Raw genomic sequence first — 24,935 nt, forward strand, 5'->3', positions numbered from 1 at the left:
AGGCACAAGAGGCCAAAAACACGAGGGACAAGAGGCCAAAAACACGAGGCACAAGAGACCAAAAACACGAGGGACAAGAGGCCAAAAACACGAGGCACAAGAGGCCAAAAATATGAGGCACAAGAGGCGAAAAGCACGAGGCACAAGAGGCCAAAAACACGAGGCACAAGAGGCCAAAAACACGAGGGACAAGAGGCCAAAAACACGAGGCACAAGAGGCCAAAAACACGAGGGACAAGAGGCCAAAAACACGAGGCACAAGAGACCAAAAACACGAGGCACAAGAGGCCAAAAACACGAGGCACAAGAGGCCAAAAATACGAGGCACAAGAGGCGAAAAGCACGAGGCACAAGAGGCCAAAAACACGAGGCACAAGAGGCCAAAAACACGAGGCACAAGAGGCCAAAAACACGAGGCACAAGAGGCCAAAAATACGAGGCACAAGAGTCCAAAAATGGAAGGCACAAGAGTCCAAAAACTTGAGGCACAAGAGGTCAAAAGCGCGAAGCACAGAGGCCAAAAACATGAGGCACAAGAGGCCAAAAACATGAGGCACAAGAAGTCAAAAACACGAAGCACAGAGGCCAAAATCGGAAGGCACAAGAGGCCAAAAACACGAGGCACAAGAGGCCAAAAACACAAGGCACAAGAGGCCAAAAACATGAGGCACAAGAGGCCAAAAACACAAGGCACAAGAGGCCAAAAACACGAGGCACAAGAGGCCAAAAATACGAGGCACAAAAGGCCAAAAACATGAGGCACAAGAGGCCAAAAATGGAAGGCACAAGAGTCCAAAAACCTGAGGCACAATAGGCCAAAAACGCAAGGCACAAGAGGTCAAAAACGTGAGGCACGGAGGCGGCGATGGTCTGTGGCAATCCCTGCAGCCTGGAACAGCTCTTTGGGGGTATTCCAGGAGACCAATCAAACCGCCAATCAGCTGCTCGTTCTGAATCAGGCTCCGATAATATGTTGCAGCTGACCTTGCTGTTCGCTATTTGCTGCAATGTTCCTAGCCAGATGACTACCGATGGATGCTGGTAGGCAGAGGCAGATTTTTCTCTCACTCGTTTCCTCCCTAAAAACTAAGTTGCATCTTATACTCTGAAAAATACAGTAATTTAGGCCAGTGGGGAAGGAGGACTGGGCCTTAAATCCCCTGGACGTGTCCTGATTCATGCCCCCCTCCCCAATATCTCTGTGCAGTGGAGGGGATCTGGACTCCTTGGTCGGGCTGGTCTCCCTGCTCTGCGCTCTGTGACTCCGGAGTTCAAACTCGCGACCGCACCTGCTCCAAGCCTTCCTATGGGGGTCCAGGCTGCTCAGGACCCCTGATCCAGACGCGGGATTGCAACACGCATCCCTGCAGAGGTATCGGTTTTACATTTACATTTAATTTTTATATTGAATTGTATTTTTACATTGAATTATATTTTTATATTAATCTAGTTTAATTTATCTAATGTAACCTATCATACGTTAATTACATTAATTTATTTAATGTAATGTAGCATAAGGTAATTACATTAACTAATTTAATTTAATTTGTAATGTAACTTAACATAATTGAATTTTTAATTTTTATTTAATGTATTTAATGTAATATAAAGTAATTTAATTTAAATAAGGTTGGGAGACACTATGGAGGTCATGTAGTCCAACCCTCTACTCGAAAAGGAGACCCTTACAGAATCACAGAGTTAGAAGGGACCTTGGAGGTCATCTAGTCCAACCCCTCTGCCCAAGCAGGAGTCCTCCGGGCCGCAGAATGGGGGTTGTCCATCTCCGGCCCTTGTGCCTGGACAACCCGGGTGAACCTCTTGTTCGTTCTTCCGCCCGCAGCTCAGTGCCCGGCCAACATGGTATACCTGACAGCGGAGGAGTGCCGGCGGAAAGGAGGCGCTTGCCCCCGGCTCTGTTTGGACCGGGGCACCCAGGTGGAGTGTGCCTCCCCGTGCCGGGATGGCTGCCATTGCCTTGAGGGTCTCTTCCTCCAGAACGGATCCTGCGTGCCGCTCAGCCAGTGCCCGTGTTACTACCAAGGGGAGAGTTACCCGCAGGGCAGCACCATCCGCCGAGACTCTTGTAACAACTGGTAGGAAATTGGAAAAACTTCCCCCCTTTTCCCTTCCCTTCCAAGAGGGACTGTTTTTTGGGGGAGGGGACATGATGTGGCTTAATTGGGGAAGGGTAGACACTACAGGTGCCCCAGTTGCTCCTGGCTTGCCGGATGCTGAAGGTTAGCATTTTTCCATTCTAGCACCTGCCAGGAGGGGGCGATGGTGTGCGGCACAGAACCTTGTCCAGGTAACTTTTAAATTACTGGAAGTGGAGGTGGGGTCATGACCTTTCCCATAAGGGGGGCAGGAGGACCCAAAGGACCCCTACCCACCGACACCTTCATCCACTATCATCCAGTTATTGAGAAATTTAGAAACCAGTTTTGAAACCGGACAATTTTTAGAATCAAAGTGGGGATTGTAAGGTTCCGCAGATGGAATCGCCCTTTGGAAGAGTCAGGATGCAGTTCCCATTATCCACTGCCCTTACAGGGGAGAATGGGAGTGGCAGCCATGTGGATCAGAAGGCAGTGTTTCTCAATCATGATGATTTTAAGATGTGGGGACTTCAACTTCCTGAATTCTGGGTGTTGAAGTCCACCCCTCTTAAAGCATGAGGAATTCTGGGAGTGGAAGTCCACCCCTCTTAAAGCATGCTGGCTTGGAGACACCTCAATGAAATCTCCTTTGCCTCATGGATCCTGAAACCTTCTAGGTGCTGTACTGGGCTTCCCCAGGTGGATAGACAGGTAAATTCTAGTTCTACCTGACGGTCGTCTCATGTTCCTTCTCCTCCTGGACAGGCAACTGTAGCTGGACCTCCTGGTCCGTTTGGAGCTCCTGCAGCCGGACTTGCAATGTGGGTACCCGTCGGCGGTACCGTGATGCCCCCGAGCTGGAAGGACAGAAATGCCAGGGCTCCAAGGTGGAGATTGAATTCTGCAGCCTACAGCCATGCCCAGGTGAGAGAGAGGGAGAGAGCAGACTAACAGACCTGGATGAGACTTTGGAGGTCATCTAGCCCAATCCCCTGCTTGAGCAGGAGACCCTTACAAAATGACAGACTTACAGTGTTGGAAGGGACCTTGGAGATCTTCTAGTCTTGTATAAGCTCGAAACCCTCCATCTGCTTCTTTGATCAGCTTATTTTTGATTATCACTAGTGCTTCTGACAAAATTTCTGCCCTTAGTTCCATCCATTCTTCTCTCTTTTTCTTCTTCTATACTTTGAAATCTGGGGTAGACCTCCAGTCCATCTATCTCCCCTTTCCATATTCCACTCTTTCCATTTCCAACCACGCTCAGTTCACTGTCAGTATCAACAATTTTCTTGTCTCTTTGTTTATTTTTTCCTTCAGTTTTTAGAACTCTGACCTCCACTTTCTTCATTTGATAAACATCCTCATTTTTTCCATCAACTTTTACTGTTCTACGATCTATGTTCTCCAATCTCTTCTCAATTTTCTCTGTTACTTCTAATAATTTTTGAATTTCAAATATAATCTATTGCAATGTTAAGGTTTCTTTTTCATGTTGCATCATTCTTCCAACTTGTAAACACTGCCACTCTGGCATTCAAAACTTTTATTAAATTTAAAGCAAGTTCATTTATAATCTTTCAAGACAAGGCTTTGTTTTCACTCCAACCCACTGCCAATAAAGCTCCTGAAGAGCACCTGTATAAATAACCCATGCTCTTCTCACTATCACTCTCTGTAAACAAGCTGAGGAACCTTGAAATGCAAAGTCAAATGATCAAAGAGAAAAAAGAAAAGACAATATTTCCAAGACTTCCAAGCCTCCAGCCTCCAAGTGGCAGTGTTACTTCCATTCCCTCTGTTATTATAGCCCTCTTTGTATTCCTTTTATATCTTCTTTATATTATTATTATCGTTATTGTTATTGTTATCATTATTATTGTTGTTGTTGTTGTTGTTGTTGTTGCAGAGCTGGAAGGGACCTTGGAGGTCTTCTAGTCCAACCCCCTGCCTAGGCAGAAAACCCTACACTGTTTCAGACAAATGGCTATCCAACATCTTCTTAAAGATTTCCAATGTTGGGGCTTTCACAACTTCTGGAGGCAACTTCTGTTCCTCTGATTAATTGTTCTCACTGTCAGAAAATTCCTCCCCAGTTCTAAATTGTTTCTCTCCTTGATTAGTTTCCACCCATTGCTTCTTGTTCTACCCTCAGCTGCCTTGGAGAATAGTTTGGCTCCCTCTTCTTTGTGGCAATTCCTGAGATATTGGAAGACTGCTATCATGTCTCCCCTAATCCTTCTTTCTATTAAACTAGACATACCCAGTTCCTGCAACCGTTCTTCATATGTTTTAGTCTCCAGTCCCCTAATCCTCTTGGTTGCTTTTCTCTCTGCACTCTTTCTAGAGTCTCCACATCTTTTCTACATCATGGTGACCAAAACTGAATGCAGAATTCCAAGTGTGGCTTTACCAAGGCCTTATAAACTGGTATTAACACTTCACGTGATCTTGATTCCATCCCTCTGTTGATGCAGCCTAGAACTGTGTTGGCTTTTTTGGCAGTTGCTGCACACGGCTGGCTCATATTTAAATGGTTGTCCACTCGGACTCCAAGATCCCTCTCACAGTTACTACTGTTGAGCAAGGTACCACCTATACTGTCCCTGTGCATTTCGTTTTTCTTGCCTAAATGTAGAACCTTACTCTTTTCACCATTGAATTTCATTTTATTAGATAGTGCCCAAGTTTGTTCAAGTTTGTCAAGATCCTTCTGTATCTTAAGCCTGTCTTCTGGAGTGGTGGCTATTCCTGTCAGCTTGGTGTCATCTGCAAATTTGATGAGTTCCCCATGTATCCCCTCCTCCAAATCATTGATGAAGATATTGAAGAATACTGGGCCCAAAACAGAGCCTTGGGGAACTCCACTGCATACTTCCCTCCATGTAGATGCAGTTCCATTGAGGACTACACGTTGAGTGAGGTTGGTCAGCCAGTTACAAATCCATCTGGTGGTGATGCTGTCTAACCCACATTCTTCTACTTTATCTAGTAGTAGGTTATGGTCTACCTTATCAAATGCCTTACTGAAGTCCAAGTAAATTATATCAATGGTATTCCTCTGGTCCACTAATTTTGTCACATTATCAAAGAATACAATAAGATTAGTCTGGCATAATCTATTCCTGGCTTAAAGAAAACAAAATTCTTAAATGGAGCAAAAAAAAGCCATCCAATCCAGCATTATAAAAATGAAAAATATTTTAATCCATAGATATAAAAAAAAGAATATAAAAATTAGTAGAAGAAAAACTAATCTGTTCAATTTAAAGAATCGGAAACGTTTGCAAAAGTTTCATCTGTAAAAGAAAATTTAAAAAAACGGATAACACACTGTCTAATGTAGCTTAATTTCGCCGCTTGTTCTCTTCTGTTTTCAAACTTAATTTAGCTTTAATTTTTTTGGGGGGGGGGGTTGATCTCTTTTATAATAATAAGATTTTATCACTTTCTCTTTCCATTTTCCGCCTGTTCTGGAGTTGTCCCAACTTCAGTAGCTTTAATGGCTGCACTTCTGTTGCCGGCAAAAAGAGATTCTCCTGGATCAATCAGGGACTTTTTGGTGTTTCTGAGATCAGCAGGACGTACTCTTCCCTGTGACCGTCTCTTCGGGATGGTTTAGGTCCAAAAGGACCGTCCAGCGGCAAAAGTATTGACTGCGATCTTGGAGCTCCAAATCGCATGTCGTGTCGTTGCAACGTCAGCTCCTCCTTCTTTCCAGTCTCTTCTTAAGAACCTCCTTACGACTCTCCCGTCTTCAAGTCTGGAACTCAGGTTTCCCACCAAGCAGCCACAGATGCCAAAAAGGCATAGATTCTATGCACACAGTCTCTGAGCATGTCCGGAGAGCTTCTCCCGGAAGACGGTGATCACCATATGGTCACCAGTCCTATTTTCCACCAAGCAAGACAGCCGAGAGGGCTTGAAAGTCCTTCTCCACTGACAGAGTTCAATAGGTTGTGGGTTTCCAGCCCCCTCACTTCCCCTTCCCATTTTTTGTGATTCCCATCCAGGGTCCAGCGTAGAATGGGGACCCTGGTCGGCTTGCTCGGTGCCCTGTGGGGGTGGCTACCGAAACCGAACGAGAGCTGGCATCACCATCTTGGGCCGGATTGATTTCTCAACCTGCAACCTTCAGCCGTGCAAAGGTGGGTTTCCTGGCTTCAATCAATCGATCAGAACGGAGCGGGAAGGGATGTGAGAGATCATCTAGTCCAACCCCCTTCTCAGCTTTGGAACCCTTAGAGAATTAGAGAGTTGGAAGGAACCTAGGAGGTCGTCTAGTCCAACCCTTTCTATAAGCTGTATTCCCTTTCAGAATTAGTGAGTTGGGAGGGACCTCGGAGGTCATCTAGTCTAACCCCCTGCTCAGGCAGGAGACCCTTACAGAATTGTGAAATAACAGAGTTGGAAGGGAATTTGGAGGTCATCTAGTCCAACCCCCTTCTCAAGTAGAAGACCCGTACAGAATTAGTGAGTTGGGAGGGATCTCAGAGGTCATCTAGTCCAACCCCCTGAGCAAGCAGAAGACCTTTACAGAATTGTGGAATAGCAGAGTTGGAACTTGGAGGTCATCTAGTCCAACCCCCTCCTTGAGTAGGGGACCCTTACAGAATTAGAGAGTTGGAAGGGACCTTGGAGGTGATCTAGACCAACCCCTGCCTCAAGCAGGTGACCCTTAACCGCTATAGACCCCTGTCTCTGTTCTCTCCAGGATCAAACACCCTTAGTCGATTCTTCGTTATAAAATGTTTCCGTGAAATTATAACTTAGGTCTTTCTCTCGTCCCTTCCAACCAGGTGAGATTCCAGGCACCTGTCCGGCGGGGAAAGTATGGCGAGAGTGTGCCGACGGGGCAGCTTCCTGTGCAGAGCTCAGCACAGATGAAGACGCTGGACAGACGGCCTGCCAGCCGGGGTGCTACTGCCCCAACGGCACCGTCTTGTTGGTAAATACCTCAAGGTCTTATTTTTGGGAGGGCGTGTTGTCCACTGACTCACCTCACTTGCACTTCCATCACCCCTGGACTCCTTATCACTGTTTCACTGTCTTCAGGAACTTCTTCTGAGGCCTCCAAGGCTTTCCTGAAGGCCGATGCAGCCGGGGCTCTGTTATCGGGTTCAAAGGCCTTCAGGAAAGACTTGCCGGCTGCAGAATAAATGGGCTGGAAACCATCCGAACGTAAGTAGTAGGACAGATCCACCTCCCAGCCCAACCCATCCCTAGCTTCATTGTTACCCATGCTCCCTGGAGTGGGTGGGGTCTTAATTAGGGCTTATTTTGAAGGGAAAGGTAACAGGCCTGCAGCCATATTTGCTTGTGGATCTAAGGCCTGCCCCACTTTCTATTATTCTACTATGCATTTCCTATTGTGGGGAAATGGGAGGGAGGATTGTACAGAGTTGGATGGTATGTAGCCATAACAACATTCTTTCTAGAAAACCAAGGCCATCTTTTGTCTCTGCACCTTTGCACCTGGCGGGAACTGGATGGGTGGAAGCTGCCAGCATGGCAGTGGGAGATTGGAACATGGGATGGACATGTGGGTGTGGGGGCAAGATCTTGAACTTTCAACTGGGTGGGGAAAACCGGGAAGCTTTCCGATTCGGGTTTTCCCAGACGTGCCAACATGACTCTCTTTAATAAATTGGAACTCTGAGCAATACTTTGCCTTGGACTTTGATTTAATTTTGGATGCTATTTGGAACCCTGACATAGGGCTTATATTGGGCGAATGTGTAAAAATCATGCTACGACTTACTTTCGGAGTAGGCTATGGTGATTTGGTTGTGGTGAGTCGATTGCAGCCAGTTGGCGGGGACAATTTGGCCGCAGCAAGTTGATCATGGCGTGTTGGCCGCAGATAGTTGGCTGTGGTTAGTTGGCTGCAGAGACGAGATGCCGTGGGTGAGTTGTCCCGGTCTGGTCCCTAACGCAACTTCTTCTCCCCTTCAAGAACAATCTGTGTGTGCCGATGGAGCAATGCCCGTGTGCCGTAGAGGGGAGGATCTATGCTCCCGGCGAAGCGGTGGCCAAAGGTTGCGAGAACTGGTCAGTTCCCATTTTCTGTCGGTCCAATATTCTCCTTTCCATTGTCACTCCAGCATAATTTGGATTTTTTCCCCTCCCTTTCGCAGTTCTTGCATCGGTGGGCAGGTGGCAAATTGCAGCCGGGCAGCCTGCGGTGACGGTAAGCGGGACGCTACGCTTCTGACATATTTACTCATAGTCCTTGACTTGACCCATACAGAATGACAGAGTTGGAAGGGTGCTTGCAGGTCATCTAGTCCAACCCCATGTTCAAACAGGAGACCCATACAGAATGACAACATTGGAAGGAAGAGAATAGAAGACTTCCAAAGTCCTCTCCAAGTCTATTATTTGGAAGAGAGTGGAGAGAGAAGGGGGTTGGACTGGATGACCTTCAAGGTCCCTTACAACTCTCTTATTCCATGATTCTGTAAGGGTCTCCTGCTTGAGCAGATGGTTGGACTAGATGACCTCCAGGGTCCCTTCCAACTCTCTTATTCTATTATTTTGTCGTGCTCTCTTACTTGAGTAGGGAGGTTGGATTAGATGACCTCCAAGGTCCCTTCCAGCTCCAATCATTCCGTTATTCTGCTCTTGGGTTCCCTAGTACCTGCCTGAGCTGGGTGGTCTACATTATCAAGGAAGGGGGTTGGATAATCCATGGGCCAAAGACTCCCCCACCCTTCATTGTCCCGAGTTCCGATCTCGATGGGCTTCTCCTGGTGGTCTACTTTCTCCTCCCATGCCAGTGAACGGACAGTGGACCGATTGGACCCCCTGGAGCGAATGCTCGGCCTCCTGTGGGCTGGGACTACAAAACCGCCACCACTTCTGCACGGATCCTGCCCCGTCCGGGATCGGATTGCCCTGCCTGGGTCCGGAACGCGAGGACCAAGCCTGCCAACTCCAGCCATGTGCCCGTGAGTCCTGCTCCCCCCTCCCCCGCCTCTTCCCCAAAGGTGGGGCGGGGTCTTCCCCGGAAGAGACCAGGCAGTCTGTTATCTGACATGGCATAGGGCAGTGATGGCAAACCTTTTTGGCACTGGGTGCACAAACCAGAATTCACATGCATGCGAATTTTGGGGCAGTTTTCAATCAGTTTTTCAGGCTGGTTTCAGGCTGATTTTAGGACCATTTTCATGCCGGTTTTCAGGCCAAACACAGGCCAAAAAACACCCCCCAAAATTCCCCCCAAAACGGCCTGAAAAATGTCCTGAAAAACACACTGGTTTTTTTGCCTTTTTTGGGGGGAGGGCTGTTTTCCAGCAAAGACCAGTGGCAGAAACCAGAAGAGCAACTGGCAATGGCGCATGTGCCTACATAAAGGCCTCTATGGCACGGTTGGCAATAGGTTCGCCATCATGGGTGTAGGGTTTCCTGCTCGAGCAGAGGGGTCTGCTCTGCTCTGAGGTCCCTTACAGCTCTGTGGTTCTGTAAGGGTCTCCCGCTGGAGCTGGGGGTCCGACTAGATGACCTCAACGGTCCTTTCCAATATGATTCTGTGAGGGTCTCCTGCATGAGCAGAGGGTTGGACTAGAAGACCTCGAAGGTCAACTAACCAGACATTTTGCCAAATAAGCCCCCCAAAAATCACAGAATCCCTGAATTGGAAGGGGCCTCAGAGGTAATCTAGTCCAACCCACTGCTCAAAATAGTCACCCCATACAGCTCCCGTGATCGCTCTCCCCAACCTTTAGCCTATGGTGTGAACAAGCGATTCGGCCCTTTCGGGAGTTCCGTAACCTAAGCCCGCTTCTGTGCAGGGGCTGGGGATTGGGGGTTTTGGAGTCCCTGGACGTCTTGCACCGTCAGCTGCGGAGGGGGACTGCGGAGCCGGAGCCGAGCCTGCGACAGCCCTGCCCCCCGAGGGGGCGGAGACTATTGTGAGGGACCGCCCACACAAGTGGAGCCCTGCAACTTGAACCCGTGTCCAGGTGAGTCACGGAAAACCAGCAAGGTTGGATACAGTGAGTCCTTGATGTACAACAAATGCTACATTTAGTGACCAGTTCAAGACCCTGAAAAACAAAATCCCTTAGGGTCGTTTTTCCCACTTAACGACCGTCACTGTGTCTCCACACTCACGCCGCTGACCGGTGGGACGCTTGGCCACGGACTCTCCGTTATGACTCTGACGGCGTCCCCAGGGTCATGAGATTGCCCCCTGGACTTTGCCAAACTGGATTCACTTAACGACAGTCTGGCTGATTGAACAACTGCAGTGATTCACGGAAGCGATGCAGCAAAAAGAAGGCGTAATGTGGGACAATGTGCGTCTTGCTTAGCCATGTAAATTCTCGTCGTTAAGCTGAGGACTACCTGGAGCTGGGCTGCCTCGCTGCTCCTTCACCCACTCCGAGTGGTTCAAAGTCGGGGTTTTTCGGCTGACTTTGTTAATTTCCCCAACAACCCTGCGAGGTAGGCTGATCAGCCAAAACACCCTTCCTCGATGAGGACTGGAACTTGATCTCCTAGTTTAAGTTAGATACCTCTCTTGCCCCAGTCATTAAGTGAATCCCCCCAGTTTTTAAGTCTGTAGCATGGTCACAAAGTGAATCTGGCTTTCCCAGTTGTTAAGTGAGTTTTGTCCCATTTACCAATGTTTCTCGCTACGGTCCTTAAGTAAATCCCCCCCGGTTGTGAAGTCAGTAACATGGTTATTAAGCGAATCGGGCTTCCCCAGTTGTTAAGTGACTTTGTCCCCCTTTCATGACCTTTCCTGCCCCTGGTCATTCACTGAATCCCCGCCGTGCTGAAGTCAGCCCAACGGTCGTTAAGCGAATCATGCTTCCCCGTTGACTTGGCCGGTCAGGAGATTGCAAAAAAAGGGGATCACATGACCCCTTTTGGAACGCTAGACCATTGCCAAGAGTTTGAATCCTGATCCCGTGTAAATGCTGGCAAGGTCATAAGTGTGGAAATGGTCATGAATAATGGTTTTTTCAGTGGTGTTGGAAGTTTGGCCACTAAATGAATGGTTTTAAGTCGAGGACTGCCTGAAAGGATCAAGGGGGAGGGTCTTTCTGATGTTCGCGGGTTGGGGGGGTGAAAATTGGGGAGTCTCCTCCAATACAGCGGGAAAGCTCCTCCCCTTTGGACTGTGGGGGAGGAGGACAGGGGTGAAAATATATTGGGGGGGGAGTTCTTTCTCATCATTTTTTCTTCTTTCTTTACAACCCCCCCCCCTTCTTCGCCAGACTTGAACTGTTCTGTTTTGGAAGACTCGGTTTACAGCCGCTGCGGCCCTCCCTGTCCCCGCTCTTGTGATGACCTCGTGGTAAGCCCATCTCCCTTGCGGTTCTGGGACCTCCACCCAAAGACACCCCCCCCACCTCTTCTTTAACCATGGGGCTGTCAGGCCTGGTACAATGAACACAGAACGGGATATGGAGTCGGGGACCCTCAGATGGCATCTAATCTAGCCTCAAACCCTTGGCGTCTTCAATGCCTCAACATTACAATTTCTACTTTGTCGTTCAATGAGCTCGTAATCCCTTGTGGGATGGTGTCAGGGCAACTGAATGGAGCTGAGTATTTACTGGCCGGATGCCTTTATTGTCGCCAATGTGGTGTTTTGTTCAGCAGATATATTCTCATCATGTCCAGAGAGAGAAATATCTGCCTCTACCTAGGATTGAACTCACAGCCTCCTGATTGTGAGGCGAGAGCTCTACCTCTAGGCCACCACACCACACATTTCTGACCCAGCTATAAAATTGATAAAGTTCTTCCCACACCCTACTTGAGACCTAACAGGCTGTAGCCTGTAGGGCATTCAGTCTCCGAGCCATTCTCATTCCCACTCCCTCCTGCTTCTCTCTCTCCACGCCCCTTCCCCACTGCCCCCCAGCACTGCGCGTGGGCATGTGAACCGGGCTGCTACTGCACCGGGGGGAAAGTCTTGCATGGGAACGGCTCGGCGTGCGTGGAAAAAGCGAGCTGCACCTGTCTAGACCTGCGCACTGGACGACGGTACCCGCCGGGAGCAGTCGTGCCCCGTGCCGACAGTTGCAACAATTGGTAAGCCAGACAGGGGGAGACGGCCCAGCTGGGTGGAGGGAATGTCTTTACTGGGGCAGCCCTTCCGATTCCAACAGGGGGGTCTCATCTGCTCCCACTTTCCTTCCCCCCCAGTACCTGCTCTGACGGGAAGCTGGTTTGCACCAACCAGGCCTGTTCTGGTGAGTCCCCCAAACTGGGCTGTGTGGGGGGCACGAAGGTCCGGGCTGGATGGGGCAGGATGTAGCTGGGAGGCAGAGTCCCTGCATTGAGAGTAACAAAGCTGGAGGGGTGCAGGGCAGGGATGGGCTGCTGACAGTGTTACTGCTGGTTCACAACACACATGTGCAAAGCGTGTGCATGCACTGTTCAATGTAAATGGCTCTGCGCGCAGTCACTGAAGTCCAAAATGGCGGCAGCCAAGCAGCAGCGAAGGAACCGATTCAGGGGTGGGACAGGCCTGGGTCGTTGCCGGTTCTGCCACCCAGGGCTGAATTCCCTTACCGGTTCAGCTGAACCGGCAGCAAGCCACCTCTGATACAGGGCTTAGACAGTTTCATGACCTAACTAGGTAACATCATCAGAGCAAGAAGGGAGTGAGGTTTGCTGATAGGGGGAGGAGGAGGGAGAAGGAAGAGGAGGACACGGAGGAGGAGGAAAGGAGGGAGAGGAGGGAAGAGGAAGAGGAGAAGGAAGGGAAGGGGGAAAGAGGAGGAGGAGGTGGAAAGAGGAAGAGGTGGAGGAGAAGATGGAAGAAGAGAAGGAGAAGAAGGAGGAGGAGGAAGTAGGAAGAAGAGGAGAAAGAAGAGGAGATGGAGGAGAAGGAGGAAAGAGGGGGAATGGGAAGAGAAGAAAGAAGAGGAGGAGGAAGAAAGGAGGAGGAGGGGGAAAGAGAAAAGAGGAGGACGGAGGAGGTGGAAGAGGAGATGGAGGAAGAGAAGAAGAAGAAGAGGGAGGAGGAAGAGGAAAGAGGATGAGAAGGAGGAAAGGAGAAGGAAAGAGGACAAGGAAGAGGGGGAAAGAGAAGGAGGAAGAGGAGGAGGATGGAGGAAGAGAAGAAGAAGAAGAGGGAGGAGGAAGAGGAAAGAGGAGGATGAGAAGGAGGAAAGGAGAAGGAAAGAGGAAAGAGGAGAAAAAGGAGGAGAAGGAAAGAGCACAAGGAAGAGGGGGAAGAGAAGGAGGAAGAGGAGGAGGATGGAGGAAGAGAAGGAGAAGGAGAAGAAGAGGGAGGAGGTAGAGGAAAGAGGAGAAGGAGAAGAACACAGAACTCTTTTGGTCCCCCTCCAGTGCCAGGCGGCTGGTGTGACTGGGCGCCATGGAGCCCCTGTTCTCGGACATGTGGCAGCGAGATGGTGACCCGCTACCGAACTTGCAGCTGCCCCAAGCCCCAGCATGGGGGCCGTGAGTGCGAGGGGGCCCAGGAGTATCACGGAGACAGTGGAGTCCAGCTGCAGAGAAGAGCATGTCTCGTGACAAGTTTCTGCCCAGGTGAGAGCCTTGAAACGGAGGCTCTATCTCTATCTTTCTCTCTCTCTCTCTCTCTCTCTCTCTCTCTCTCTCTCTCTCTCTCTCTCTCTCTCTCTCTCTCTCTATCTATCTATCTATCTATCTATCATCTATCTCTATCAATCAATCAATCAATCAATCAATCAATCATCTATCATTTATCTCTCTATGTATTTATCATCCATCCATCTCTATTAATCAAACAAACAATCAATCAATCATTTATCTCTCTGTGTATTTATCATCCATCCAACTATGCCTGCCTGCCTGCCTGCCTGCCTGCCTGCCTGCCTGCCTGCCTGCCTGCCTGCCTGCCTGCCTGCCTGCCTGCCTGCCTGCCTGCCTGCCTGCCTGCCTGCCTGCCTGCCTGCCTATCTATCTATCTATCTATCTATCTATCTATCTATCTATCTATCTATCTATCTATCTATCATCTATCTATCTATCTATCTATCTATCTATCTATCTATCTATCGCCTGTTTTCATGCCTTAGGCAGGACTAGAATTCACAGCTTCCCAGTTTCTAACCTGGCACCTTAACCACTGGGCCAAACTGCACCTTTGTTTTACACAACCCCAAATTCCAGATCTGCTGAGGCCAGAAACCCTGAAAACATGCAAAGATACCTGGTCCTCACTGAGCAACCACAACTGGGATTCACAATTTGGTCATTAAACAAAGCAGTCTCTAAGCCAAGCAGTCGCTAAGGAGGCTTACGATCTGATTCTGACTTTCCTGTGCTTCAGAGACCTGCAAAGGTGGTGAATGCATTCACTGCTCACATTTTTCACATGCCATACCTGTGAACGGTCTCTAAATGAGGACTACTTGTACATATTGGGGGAGGGTGGCTATACCAGCCACTGTGGCTTTATCAAACGGCCCTCCTGTATTTTGCACTTTTGCAGTCAATGGTGGCTGGTCCTCGTGGAGCGCCTGGTCTCCCTGCAACGTCTGCCACGGTGTGTCAACGAGGACTAGGGAATGCAACAATCCTCCTGCTCGGTTCGGTGGTACGGTGTGTCCTGGAGAAGCTCACCAAAGCCGGCAGTGCCATGATGGAGTTACCTCCTGCGATGGTGAGGAGTATCGGCGGGGTGGCGGAGAGTCAGGAGGGGCTGAAGGCTGTGCTGTGTTGAGGAATTCGGAAAGAAACATAGCACGTTTTCACCCAGTGCTGTGCAAACAACAATACGGCGTGAGAATAGCCAGTTGACCTGGTCAATACTGGTAATCCTCTTCTTACGATGGCAGTCGAGCGCCCAAATTTCTGTTGTTTGTTGAGACATCGGTTAAGCGAGTTTGACACATACACCCCAATCTGGTGCTCTTTCTCGCCTCGGTTGTAAAGTGAATCTGTGCAGTCCATAAGTGAGTAACCCAGTTGTTAAATGGATCGTTGACTTTGTCAGTGGGAAGGTCGCCAAAGGGGATTGCGTGACCCACTGCAACCATTGTAAATACGAGTCAGTTGCTAAGCATCTGAATTTGTATCGCATGACAGTGGGGAAGCTATAATGGTGTAAGTGTGAAAAAGAGTCCTAAGTTACTCTCTTCGGTGCCATTGTAATTTCGAATGGTCACTAAATGAACTGTTGTACATTGAGGACTGCCTGTTGAAGCAGGGCGGCCCCACAGAACTGAGATTGGGGGTTAGGCTTGTAGGCGGAATGGGGGTGCAAGGCAGGGAACCCCAAGGATGTGCCCATGCAGGCCCACTGCGCCAGCTCAGCCTTCAGTTGACAGTTTTTGATGTTGTAGTCTTACTTCACAGACTTGGAAGGGACCTTGGAGGTTTTCTAGTCTGACCCTCAGCTCAAGCAGAAAACCCAATACTCTCTAGAACAGAGGTGTCATACTGGTGGCCTGTGGGCCAGATGCATCAGATGCAGGCCATGTCCACTCTGTGAATGGGAAAAACGTCGTGAAACATCACGGCAGGGCAATGTGATGCGGTGAGATTGACGCCTGTGTTCTAGAACAAATGGTTGCTCAATCTCATTTCGAGTTTTTATCCTTTGCGTGGGGAACCTTGAGGAAACCACTGACTTCACAATGCACAGAACATAAACCAGGGGTCCACATCCACGGGCTGCAGCCCAGTACTGGGCCGTGACCCATTCAGAACCAGGCCACCGAAGCAGTGGGCAAGTGTAGTTGAGCGCGTTCCCACATGCGCGTGTAGGGGGACCACATGTGCGTGCACACCATTTGCGCGTGTGATGGGCAGGCGTGCCCACCGCTCTTGTAAATGGAGCTGCGCATGCACCCGTGCTAGCCGGCCGCATGTGCGTGCTAGCCACATCTCCCTCCCTGCTGGAACTTTGGCATAAAATCTTTATAAGATAAATTGGAAAGAGGGTCCCGTATCCTCCTGGACCACTCCGGAGCAAGGCTCCTCAGACCCTCACTCGTGGGGAAGACCGAGAGGAACACAAGGGGGGTTTAGTACAGTTTACGTCTCGTGTCTCCTTAGACTGCCGAGGTGGCCAGGTCTCCTTCCCCTGTGGCAAGCCGTGTCCGCGTACCTGCGAGGACCAGCAGCCTGATGTCGCCTGCGTGGAGAGTCCCGGGTGCCAACACGCTTGTGCCTGCCCGGATGGACAGCTGCTCCAGGACGGGATGTGCGTGGCACCATCTCAGTGCCGTTGCAAGTACCAGATGCCCTGGCTGGGTGAGTCCAGATGCCCCTGGAAAATGACTGGGTCTCAAACAGGTGACAGAAGACCCCCGAGCAACGCCCCCCCAGTTTTTCCTTGGACTGGGGGACGCATGGTTTCATGTGCTGCCTGCATCCCATGGAAGGAGCTTTCTTGTTTGTATGCTCCAGTTTCTGGCATGCCACAGCCTGGTGCAAGTTCACGGTCTGGGGATTGGGGACTCCTTCTAGTTTACAAGGTCCCGGAGGGTAAGGGGGTTGATTTTGGGTAGTTGGGGCCGGTCACCAAAGCAGTGGGGCCAATGTTGATCTCCACTGTGGTGGAATGCGGGGTTTTTCCCAGAGGGCCAAGAGACAAAACAGCTTGAAATGTCTGGTGGGCAGGAAGAGAGCAAGGCCAAGTCCTCCCTAAGCAGTTCACAGCGCGAGAGATCCATAGTGCCCTCTCAACTTGGTGGTTTCCTTGCAGATGTTTCATGACCCAACTTGGGAACAGCATCAGTGCGAGAAGGGAGGGGGGGTTGAGGAGAGAAGGAGGAGGAGGAGGAGGAAGAGGAGGAGGAGGAGGAAGAGGAACAGGTGGAGGAAAAGGTCTGTGGGAACTTGCTGCTCTTGTAGCTTTGTTGTTTTCTTGCAGACATTTCATGACCCAACTACGTACTAGCATCAGAGCAGAAGTGGGCATCGTATAATGTAACAACTGGTTCATCCAAACTGGTAGCAGCCCACCTCTGCATCAGAGCCAAAAGGCATTGTATATAAACAGAGATCAACCCCCCCCTCCCTTCTAGCACTGAAGATGTTCCCTAGTTGAGTCATGAAATGTCTGCAAGAAAACCAAGGACCCCACAGTCCTCCTCTTCCTTTTCCTCCTCCTCTTCCTCCTCCCTCTCCTCCCCCTCCTCTCTACACACCTCCTCCCTTCTAGCACTGACGAAACATCTGCAAGAAAACCACCAAGTTTAGAGAGCCCCAAGGACCCCTCATTTTAATCCAGAGCTATAAAGATTCTCCTCCTTTATTAGTGCTCAGAATATATCTATAGTTAGAATCCCCATAGACATCTATAGCTATTGCAGACTTTAGTCTGGCAAGATTCAGTCTTTGGGTGCACAGCAGTAAAATAACTGCTCGGAAATAAACCCCACACGTTTTGTTGGTTCCTCAGACTTAACAAACCCGTCTCTTGGTTTCTTCAGGTGTCCCCGAAGATAGGAACCTCTCCTCCTGGTTGGGACTCCCCAAATGGGAGTATGCTCAGCCCGGGGAGACAATCTATGCACCCTGCCAGAACTGGTGAGTGTATGACGGCAGGGAGTGTCCAACTGAAATTTGCCAGATTTTGCACATCTCCAAAATTAAACCACTGACCAAACCTCTTTCCTTCTCAGCACCTGTGTAGATGGGCACTTGCAGTGCCGGGCAGACTCCTGGTGCCGCCTGGATGGTGGGTGGTCCAGCTGGGGACGATGGTCTCCCTGCAGCCAGAGCTGTGGGGAAGGTGTCCAGTACCGTTTCCGGGAATGTAGCAATCCGCCACCACAAAATGGAGGCCAGGGCTGCGCCGGTGGCGGTGAACAGCAGAGACCGTGCCAGAATCCAGAAGAATGTCCAGGTGAGTTTGGACCAGTACCATATAAGTGAAAGCTCACCTTTTCTGAATAGTCCTCAATTTACGACTGTTTGATGAGTTCCAGGATCCAATCTGGTTCGGTTGCTGGAACCGGAGGCTTTGTATGCAGAACGTTCGGACTCAGGCTGGAGCCCATCCTTGGGGAACTTCTCTCTAGCAGAGTGTGCACTGTTCCACATGTGGTATTTAGATGGCGCCCATTGTTTGTGTGGCTTTTTAGTTGTTGATTGGGGTGTGTGGATGTCTAGCTGTTAAGTGGTTGACTGTTGTTTGCTTGCGCTGCCCGGTCCTCGCCTTCAAAGTTAGGCTGGTGGTAATTCAGCACTCCTGTTGATTGATGAGGGGCTCGTTTCTCAGGCTTCAAATACTTCCCTGGCTGTTTTTGGGCCTGCTTGGCCAACAATCTTAGTTGCTGCAATGTTAAATGCGTTAAATGCTCACAACAGGCACTATAAATACCACACATAGAACAGCACACACACACTCTGCTAGAGGGAGGTTCCCTGAAGATGGACTACGGCATGAGTCCAAATGTTTGGAGGACAAAATTTCCAAATTTCCGAGTCCGAATGTTCAGAAGACAAAATCTGACCAACACAGATTGGATCCTGCAAACATTATCCTGGGACACGTATATTCGCCTTCGTTCATGTTTTGTTTAGTGCCCATTTGAAGTTTCAATGGCACCAGAAAAAAAAGAGACTTAGAACCAGTCCTCACACTTATGGCCAATGCAGCATCAGCACGAAATCAAAATTCAGATGCTTGGCAACTGACTCATATTTATGACAGGGTCATGCAACCCCGTTTTGTTGACCTCTTGACAAGCAAAGTCAATGGGGAAAGCCCAATTCATTTAACAACCACTTGATTGGCTAAATGACTGCAATGATTCACTTAACAACCGTGGTCGACAAAAGGTCATCAAATCTGGCATGACTCGCCGAATAGCCATCTCGGTTTAGCAATGGAAATTCTGAAAATTGAGGGCAACCCCATATAGCCATGTTTCCCAATCGTCAAGATGGGCAGATTTCAATTCCCAGAATTACCCCTGGCCTGGAGAATTCTGGGAATTGAAGTTCACGCTGCTTAAAAGGACCGAGATTGGGAGGCATGTCTAATAGTTTCTTGTGTACAGAAAGCTTTGCTCCCTTGTGTGTCTTTTTCTGAGTGTGAGGAAGCTCGCCCAGTCCCGTTGCACGAGCCTTCTCTTGATTTCAGGGGTGGGGCTATGCAAATGTATTTGGTGGGAGGAGCCTGTCAGGTTCCCAGGCTTGCCTGCCCGCAAGCAGCAGGGTATCCAGCCTTATAGTGAGGGGGTGAGTACCCCTCCCTTTCTGTTGTGCTTTTTCTGACCCTGAGATGGGCAACTGGCTTGTCCCCTCAAAAAGCACAGTCCAGGGGGAGCAACGGCTTGTGGGACCTCCCCCCCCAAAAAAACCCACGCTGGCATGGTCCCCAGGGATGAGCATTCGGCATCAACAGTTGCATTCTGCAGGGAAATTCCCCCAATGTCCCACTCTTTTCCTTGCGCCCTCTAGAGGAGGAAGCCTGGGACCCCTGGAGCCCGTGGTCCCCCTGCAGCGTCTCCTGTGGAGGGGGAGAGCAGATGCGAAGCCGACGTTGTCGCCAGCCAGATTGCCGGGGTTTGTCGTCGCAAAGCAAGACCTGCAACACGCACGTCTGTCTTGGTGAGTCTGCCGCGTGGATTTGATTCGATTCATATTTCTTTCTATTCAAAATTCTATTCCTATTCCTGTTCTGTTCTATTCTATTTAAAATTCTATTCCTTTTCTGTTCTGTTCTATTCTATTCAAAATTCTATTCTTATTGCTATTCCTATTGCTATTCCTATTGCTATTCCTATTGCTATTCCTATTGCTATTCCTATTGCTATTCCTATTGCTATTCCTATTGCTATTCCTATTGCTATTCCTATTCTATTCCATTCTATTCTATTCTCGACGTCCATGAGCTTGGAGCAGGACGAGGGACAAAAATGTAGAAACTTCCTTCCTTGGGATGTGTGTGTGTCTGCAGTTTATGGCCTCTGGGTGCTAATCTACTCCTTCCCCCCTTTCAGAGGTGGGCTGCCCCGTGGGCCGCCTCTACCGGGAGTGCCTGGCCGAAGAAGGGTGCCCCTATAGCTGCGCCCACCTCACCCGGCAGATGGACTGCTTCTCGGATGGCTGCGAGGAGGGGTGCCACTGTCCGGCGGGCACCTACCAGCACAAGGGGGCATGCGTCCAGGTTGGCACTTCTACAGAGAAGAAGAGGAGGAGGAGGAAGAGGAGGACGAGGGATGAGGGATGAGAACTGTGGGGTCCTTGGTGCTCTCTGTGCTGGATGGTTTTCGTGTAGACGTTTCCTGGCCCAACTAGAGAACATCATCAGTGGAGTTTGCAAAGAGAAAGAGGCGGTGATGGTGGTGGAGAAGAAGATATCACCTCCCCCCTCCCCATTCATATCCCTTTCTGGCCCAGGAGTGCCCCTGCGTCCTGAGCGAGGAGGTTCTCCAGGGGTTTCGGAGACATTCGTCTGAGACTCCAGATACGCCTCTGGTCATCCTGACTGCTGATGGCCAACGTGTCTCTGCAGAAGAAGAAGTCGCCCCCAACAGTATCATCTCTGCCGCCTGCAGCAACTGGTGAGTTTCCAAACCCCCCCCCCCATAAAACAGGGTTCAGGCTTCCTGTCCCTCCGGAGGGGGAGGGAAGATTTCCTGCACCTGGGGCGAAGTTTGGAGAGAATATGATGACAATCCGGATGTCGTGGGCGTATGGCCCCACATTTCTATTTTTCCATGAGGCAATTTGGAAGCGGGGGTCTGTCCCATTTTACGCCAGCTGTTAAGTGAATCCCTGCAGTTTATTGTGGTATGGTCGTTAAGTGAATCTGGCTTCCCTGTTGAGGTTGCTTGTCAGAAGGTCGCAAAAGGGGATCGCGTGAAGCCCCGGGACACTGCAATTGTCATAAGTTTGTGGCAGTTGCAAAGTGTCCAAATTTTGGTCAACGGGACCCCAAGACGCTGTGACCGTCATACATATGAGTCAGGTGGCGAACCTCTGAATTTTGATCACGTGACCCTGGAGAGACTGCGACGGTCGTTAAATGTGAAAAACGGGCCCGAGTCACTTTCTTCAGTGCCGCTGTAGCGTTGATAGTCACTCAATGAATGGTCGTAGGTTGAGGATGGCCTGTAGCTGTACCCTCCACATTCCCATGTGTGACACCGGTCGTCCTCGACTTACAGGAGTTCATTTCGTGACCATTCAAAATCAGCTCTGAAAAAAAATGACCATTCCACCCCACCATGTTTACGATTGTCGCTGCATCCCCTGTGATACAAAACTGCCTCACTTAGCAACCGATATTTCAGGCTGAACCGTGGTCGTACATCAAGGATTCCTTCTACTCCCAGAATAAAATTCTCCGTGCATATCCGTGCAGATACCCCCTGACGCCCCTCCCCACTTTCCCCCCCTCCATTCAGCTCCTGTCACAACGGCCAGCTGGATTGCATGTTCACCCTCTGCCCCGTGGACGGGGGTTTTACGGCATGGACCGCCTGGTCTCCCTGCTCCTTGACCTGCGGCGGGTTGGGCAACATGACCAGGACACGCGATTGCACCCGTCCGAAGCCTGCTAATGGTGGGAAGGATTGTGTCGGCCCTCGGACGGACATCAAATACTGCCAGACCCTAGACTGCAAAGGTGAGGGCCAGAAATGGCCACCGCGGTTTTGGGCTTTCTCCACCGCTAGAGAACCCTACATAACAAGCTAGCTAGTTTATTGGAGCATGTTCTATAGCAGTGGTCCCAAACCTTTCTGCCTCTGACGATCGGTAATTGTGTCAGCGGCAACAGGAGGGAGATGAGATGTTTGCGCACGTGCACCATTTGCACAAATGCAGGTTCGTGCATAGGCGTGCTCGTCCGCCACTTGCGTGACCCGCTTCCCAATAGGTCGCGGTCCAGTATGAGCTTGCAGCCCAGGGTTGGGGATCCTTGTTCTATAGCATATTCTATATTGCCGGCAGAAGTTGTGGGTGCGCCAACACTGGAGGTTTTTACGACAAGACCTAGGACATTAACACAATCGGGCGACTCCAGAGATATTCACGAGAAGAGGCCTCCACTCCTCCGCTCGTAACCAAATGCCTTCTGCCACCAGACTTGAAAATTTGGGCTTAGACAAATTAGAACTTAGCGTCTTCAATCCGACCTAAGCGTAATACATAAAACTATCTGCTACAACACCCTATCTGTCAATGAATACTTCAGCTTCAACCACAACAACATACCAGCTCACAATAGTTACAAACTTATGGTAAACTGCTCCAAACTTGATTGCAGAAAATACAACTTCAGCAACAAAGTGGTCAATGCCTTGAATGCTCTACCTGACACTGTGGCTTCTTCCCCAAACCCCCAAAACTTTAATCTTAAGACTGTCTACATTCCACCTCACCCCATTCCTAAGAGGTCTTTAGGGGGAGTGCATAAGCGCACCAGCGTTCCTACCGTCCCTGTCCTAATATTCCCTTGTATTCGTATTCATTTCATGTATTCATAATCATGTCTACACTTATATCTGTTATCTAATTCATACTTGAAGAAATAAAATAAATAAAAATAAATAAATCAAATAAAAACCAAAGAAAATGTGAATGATCAAAACAATCAAAACGGTCAAAAAATTGGCAACTCCAAACAGTGGTGGTCTTTGCAATGTGCTCTACACAGAACATGATGATGATGATGATGATGATGATGATGATGATGATGATGATGATGATGGGAATCTGCTAACCACCCCCTGACATGCATTTTGTGTTGCAGAAGTCACCCACACCACAATAGGACCAGTCCCAGCAACCCCAGGTGAGCCCTTGCTCAGTCCTTTTCCAGAGGACGGTAGGAGGGAATGGAACTCAGGCCTGGTGGCTCTGCTGACATGGCTGAGGAAGAGGAGGGAAAAGGACTGTGGGGTCCTTGGTGCTCTCTGAGCTTGGTGGTATTCTTGCAGACGTTTCCTGACCCAACTAGGGAACAGCATCAGGGCTAGAAGGAAGGAGGGGGGTTTGTGGAGAGGAGGAAGAGGAGGAGGAAAGATCATGCGGGCTAGAAGAGAGTGGGGTGTGCAGAGAGGAGGAGGAGAACTGTGGGGTCCTTGGTGCTCTCTGAGCTTGGTGGTTTTCTTGTAGATGTTTCATGACCCAACTAGGAAACATTATCAATGCTAGAAGGGAGGAAAGTTTGTGTGGAGAGGCGGAAGAGGAAGAGGAAGAGGCGGAATAGGAGGAGGGGGAGGAGGAAAACAACACCCGTGCTTGGTCCTTTGCTGGAGGAGGGTGGTGGGATGGAAGGGAACTCAGCCTGGCAACTCTGCTGATCTAGCTGGCCTCTCTCTCCCTTCCCGACAGGGTCTGAGGATGGCGGCCTGACCCCCTGGTCCCCCTGGACACCCTGTTCCAAGACCTGCAGCGATCCTGACCTCCCCGCCGTCAAAACCCGTCGGCGGTTTTGCCTGGGAGGAAACGGCTGCGCGGGAGACACCGTGCAGGAACGAGAATGCAACTTGCCGCAGTGCACAGGTGGGCAACTCTTGCGTTTGCGGCTTCACTTGCACGCGGAGCCGGGGCCCTTGGGATTGCTACATAATGGCTCGGAAAAGGCTTCCTTGCTTGCCTCTGAGCCAAGGTGGCGCAGTGGTTAAATGCAGCACTGCAGGCTACTGCTAGATCAGCAGGTCAGCGGTTCAAATCTCACCGGCTCAGGGTTGACTCAGCCTTCCATCCTTCCGAGGTGGGTAAAATGAGGACCCAGATTGTTGGGGGCAATATGCTGACTCTCTGTAAACCGCTTAGAGAGGCCTGAAAGGCCTATGAAGCGGTATATAAGTCTACTGCTATTGCTAAGTCTACTGCTATTGCCTCTGCCCCCTCAGAGCAGGCTGTGGAAGTTGTGGCAGAAAAGCCACCGTGGTATCACCAGCCGTTTAGTTAGTTAGTTCTTAGTTCACTTTATTTGTATGCCGCCCTTTTCCCTGGGGGGACTCAGGGCGGCTCACAGTTCAAAAGGGGTGGGGGAAGGACAAACAATTTACAACATAAAAACACTACATCATTTAAGAACTCAACAGTCATACAATTCGAGTAGGGGTTAGAGTCTTTAACCCCAGGCCAGCCGGGATAGCCAGATTTTAAGTGCGGCGCGGAAGGTCTGGAGGGTGGTGAGGGTCCGGATCTCCACGGGGAGTTCGCTCCAGAGGGTCGGAGCAGCCACCGAGAAGGCTCTCCTCCGAGTAGTTGCCAGTCTACACTGGCTGGCTGATGGAATTCGGAGGAGACCTAATCTATGCGATCTTATTGGTCTAGTGGAGGTGATTGGCAGTAGGCGGTCTCTCAAGTGCCCAGATCCAATACCATGAAGGGCTTTGTAGGTGACAAGTAGCACCTTGAAGCGCACCCGGTGATCAACAGGCAGCCAGTGCAGCTCGTGGAGGATAGGTGTTATGTGGGTGAATCGAGGTGCACCCACGATCGCTCGCGCGGCTGCATTCTGGACCAGCTGAAGTCGCCGAATACTCTTCAAGGGCAACCCCATGTAGCCGACATAATTTCCGGGCGTGAATTTTTGGCTGGGTTAGAATCCAAAGTGCCCATTCTGAGGGGTACCCACTCTTCCTTTCTTTCCCCAGAGACCCCCGTGTGTGAGGACAAAGATTGCTTCGGCCTGAACTGCACCTGGAACCCCTGGTCCTCCTGGAGCGAGTGTTCCCGCAGCTGTGGGGTCGGGCAGCAGCAGCGTCTGCGCACCTACCACCCTCCCGGCCAAGGTGGGCACTGGTGCCAAGACATCCTGACGGCCAATTTGGAGAGGCGTTTCTGTAACCTGCCGGCTTGTAAAGGTAAGTTTGGGGCCCCGGTCTTCCCCTGGGGAGGAATTCACTGGCAAAGCTACTGCAGAAAAATCACAATCCCCCCCCCCCTTGGATGCTT

At 50.1% G+C, this 24,935-nt stretch overlaps 1 protein-coding gene across 1 annotated transcript in view; it reads left to right on the top strand.

Moving 5' to 3' along the window:
- The window catches only part of LOC116520557 (SCO-spondin-like), a 122,258-nt gene that overhangs the window by 68,882 nt on the left and 28,441 nt on the right, over window positions 1-24,935 (top strand). The window contains exons 60-82 of the mRNA XM_032234806.1: window positions 1,208-1,372; window positions 1,844-2,086; window positions 2,865-3,023; window positions 6,113-6,247; window positions 6,899-7,047; window positions 8,056-8,150; window positions 8,237-8,289; window positions 8,879-9,049; window positions 11,327-11,406; window positions 11,980-12,149; window positions 12,264-12,310; window positions 13,416-13,616; window positions 14,545-14,715; window positions 16,113-16,310; window positions 17,495-17,591; window positions 17,687-17,910; window positions 19,473-19,622; window positions 20,015-20,181; window positions 20,415-20,578; window positions 21,425-21,670; window positions 23,010-23,037; window positions 23,372-23,528; window positions 24,635-24,844. Coding sequence (XP_032090697.1) covers window positions 1,208-1,372; window positions 1,844-2,086; window positions 2,865-3,023; window positions 6,113-6,247; window positions 6,899-7,047; window positions 8,056-8,150; window positions 8,237-8,289; window positions 8,879-9,049; window positions 11,327-11,406; window positions 11,980-12,149; window positions 12,264-12,310; window positions 13,416-13,616; window positions 14,545-14,715; window positions 16,113-16,310; window positions 17,495-17,591; window positions 17,687-17,910; window positions 19,473-19,622; window positions 20,015-20,181; window positions 20,415-20,578; window positions 21,425-21,670; window positions 23,010-23,037; window positions 23,372-23,528; window positions 24,635-24,844 — 3,480 coding nt within the window. The remainder of the gene's footprint in view (window positions 1-1,207; window positions 1,373-1,843; window positions 2,087-2,864; window positions 3,024-6,112; window positions 6,248-6,898; window positions 7,048-8,055; window positions 8,151-8,236; window positions 8,290-8,878; window positions 9,050-11,326; window positions 11,407-11,979; window positions 12,150-12,263; window positions 12,311-13,415; window positions 13,617-14,544; window positions 14,716-16,112; window positions 16,311-17,494; window positions 17,592-17,686; window positions 17,911-19,472; window positions 19,623-20,014; window positions 20,182-20,414; window positions 20,579-21,424; window positions 21,671-23,009; window positions 23,038-23,371; window positions 23,529-24,634; window positions 24,845-24,935) is intronic.

Source organism: Thamnophis elegans, chromosome Z, assembly GCF_009769535.1.
Source record: "Thamnophis elegans isolate rThaEle1 chromosome Z, rThaEle1.pri, whole genome shotgun sequence".
Lineage (NCBI taxonomy): Eukaryota > Metazoa > Chordata > Lepidosauria > Squamata > Colubridae > Thamnophis > Thamnophis elegans.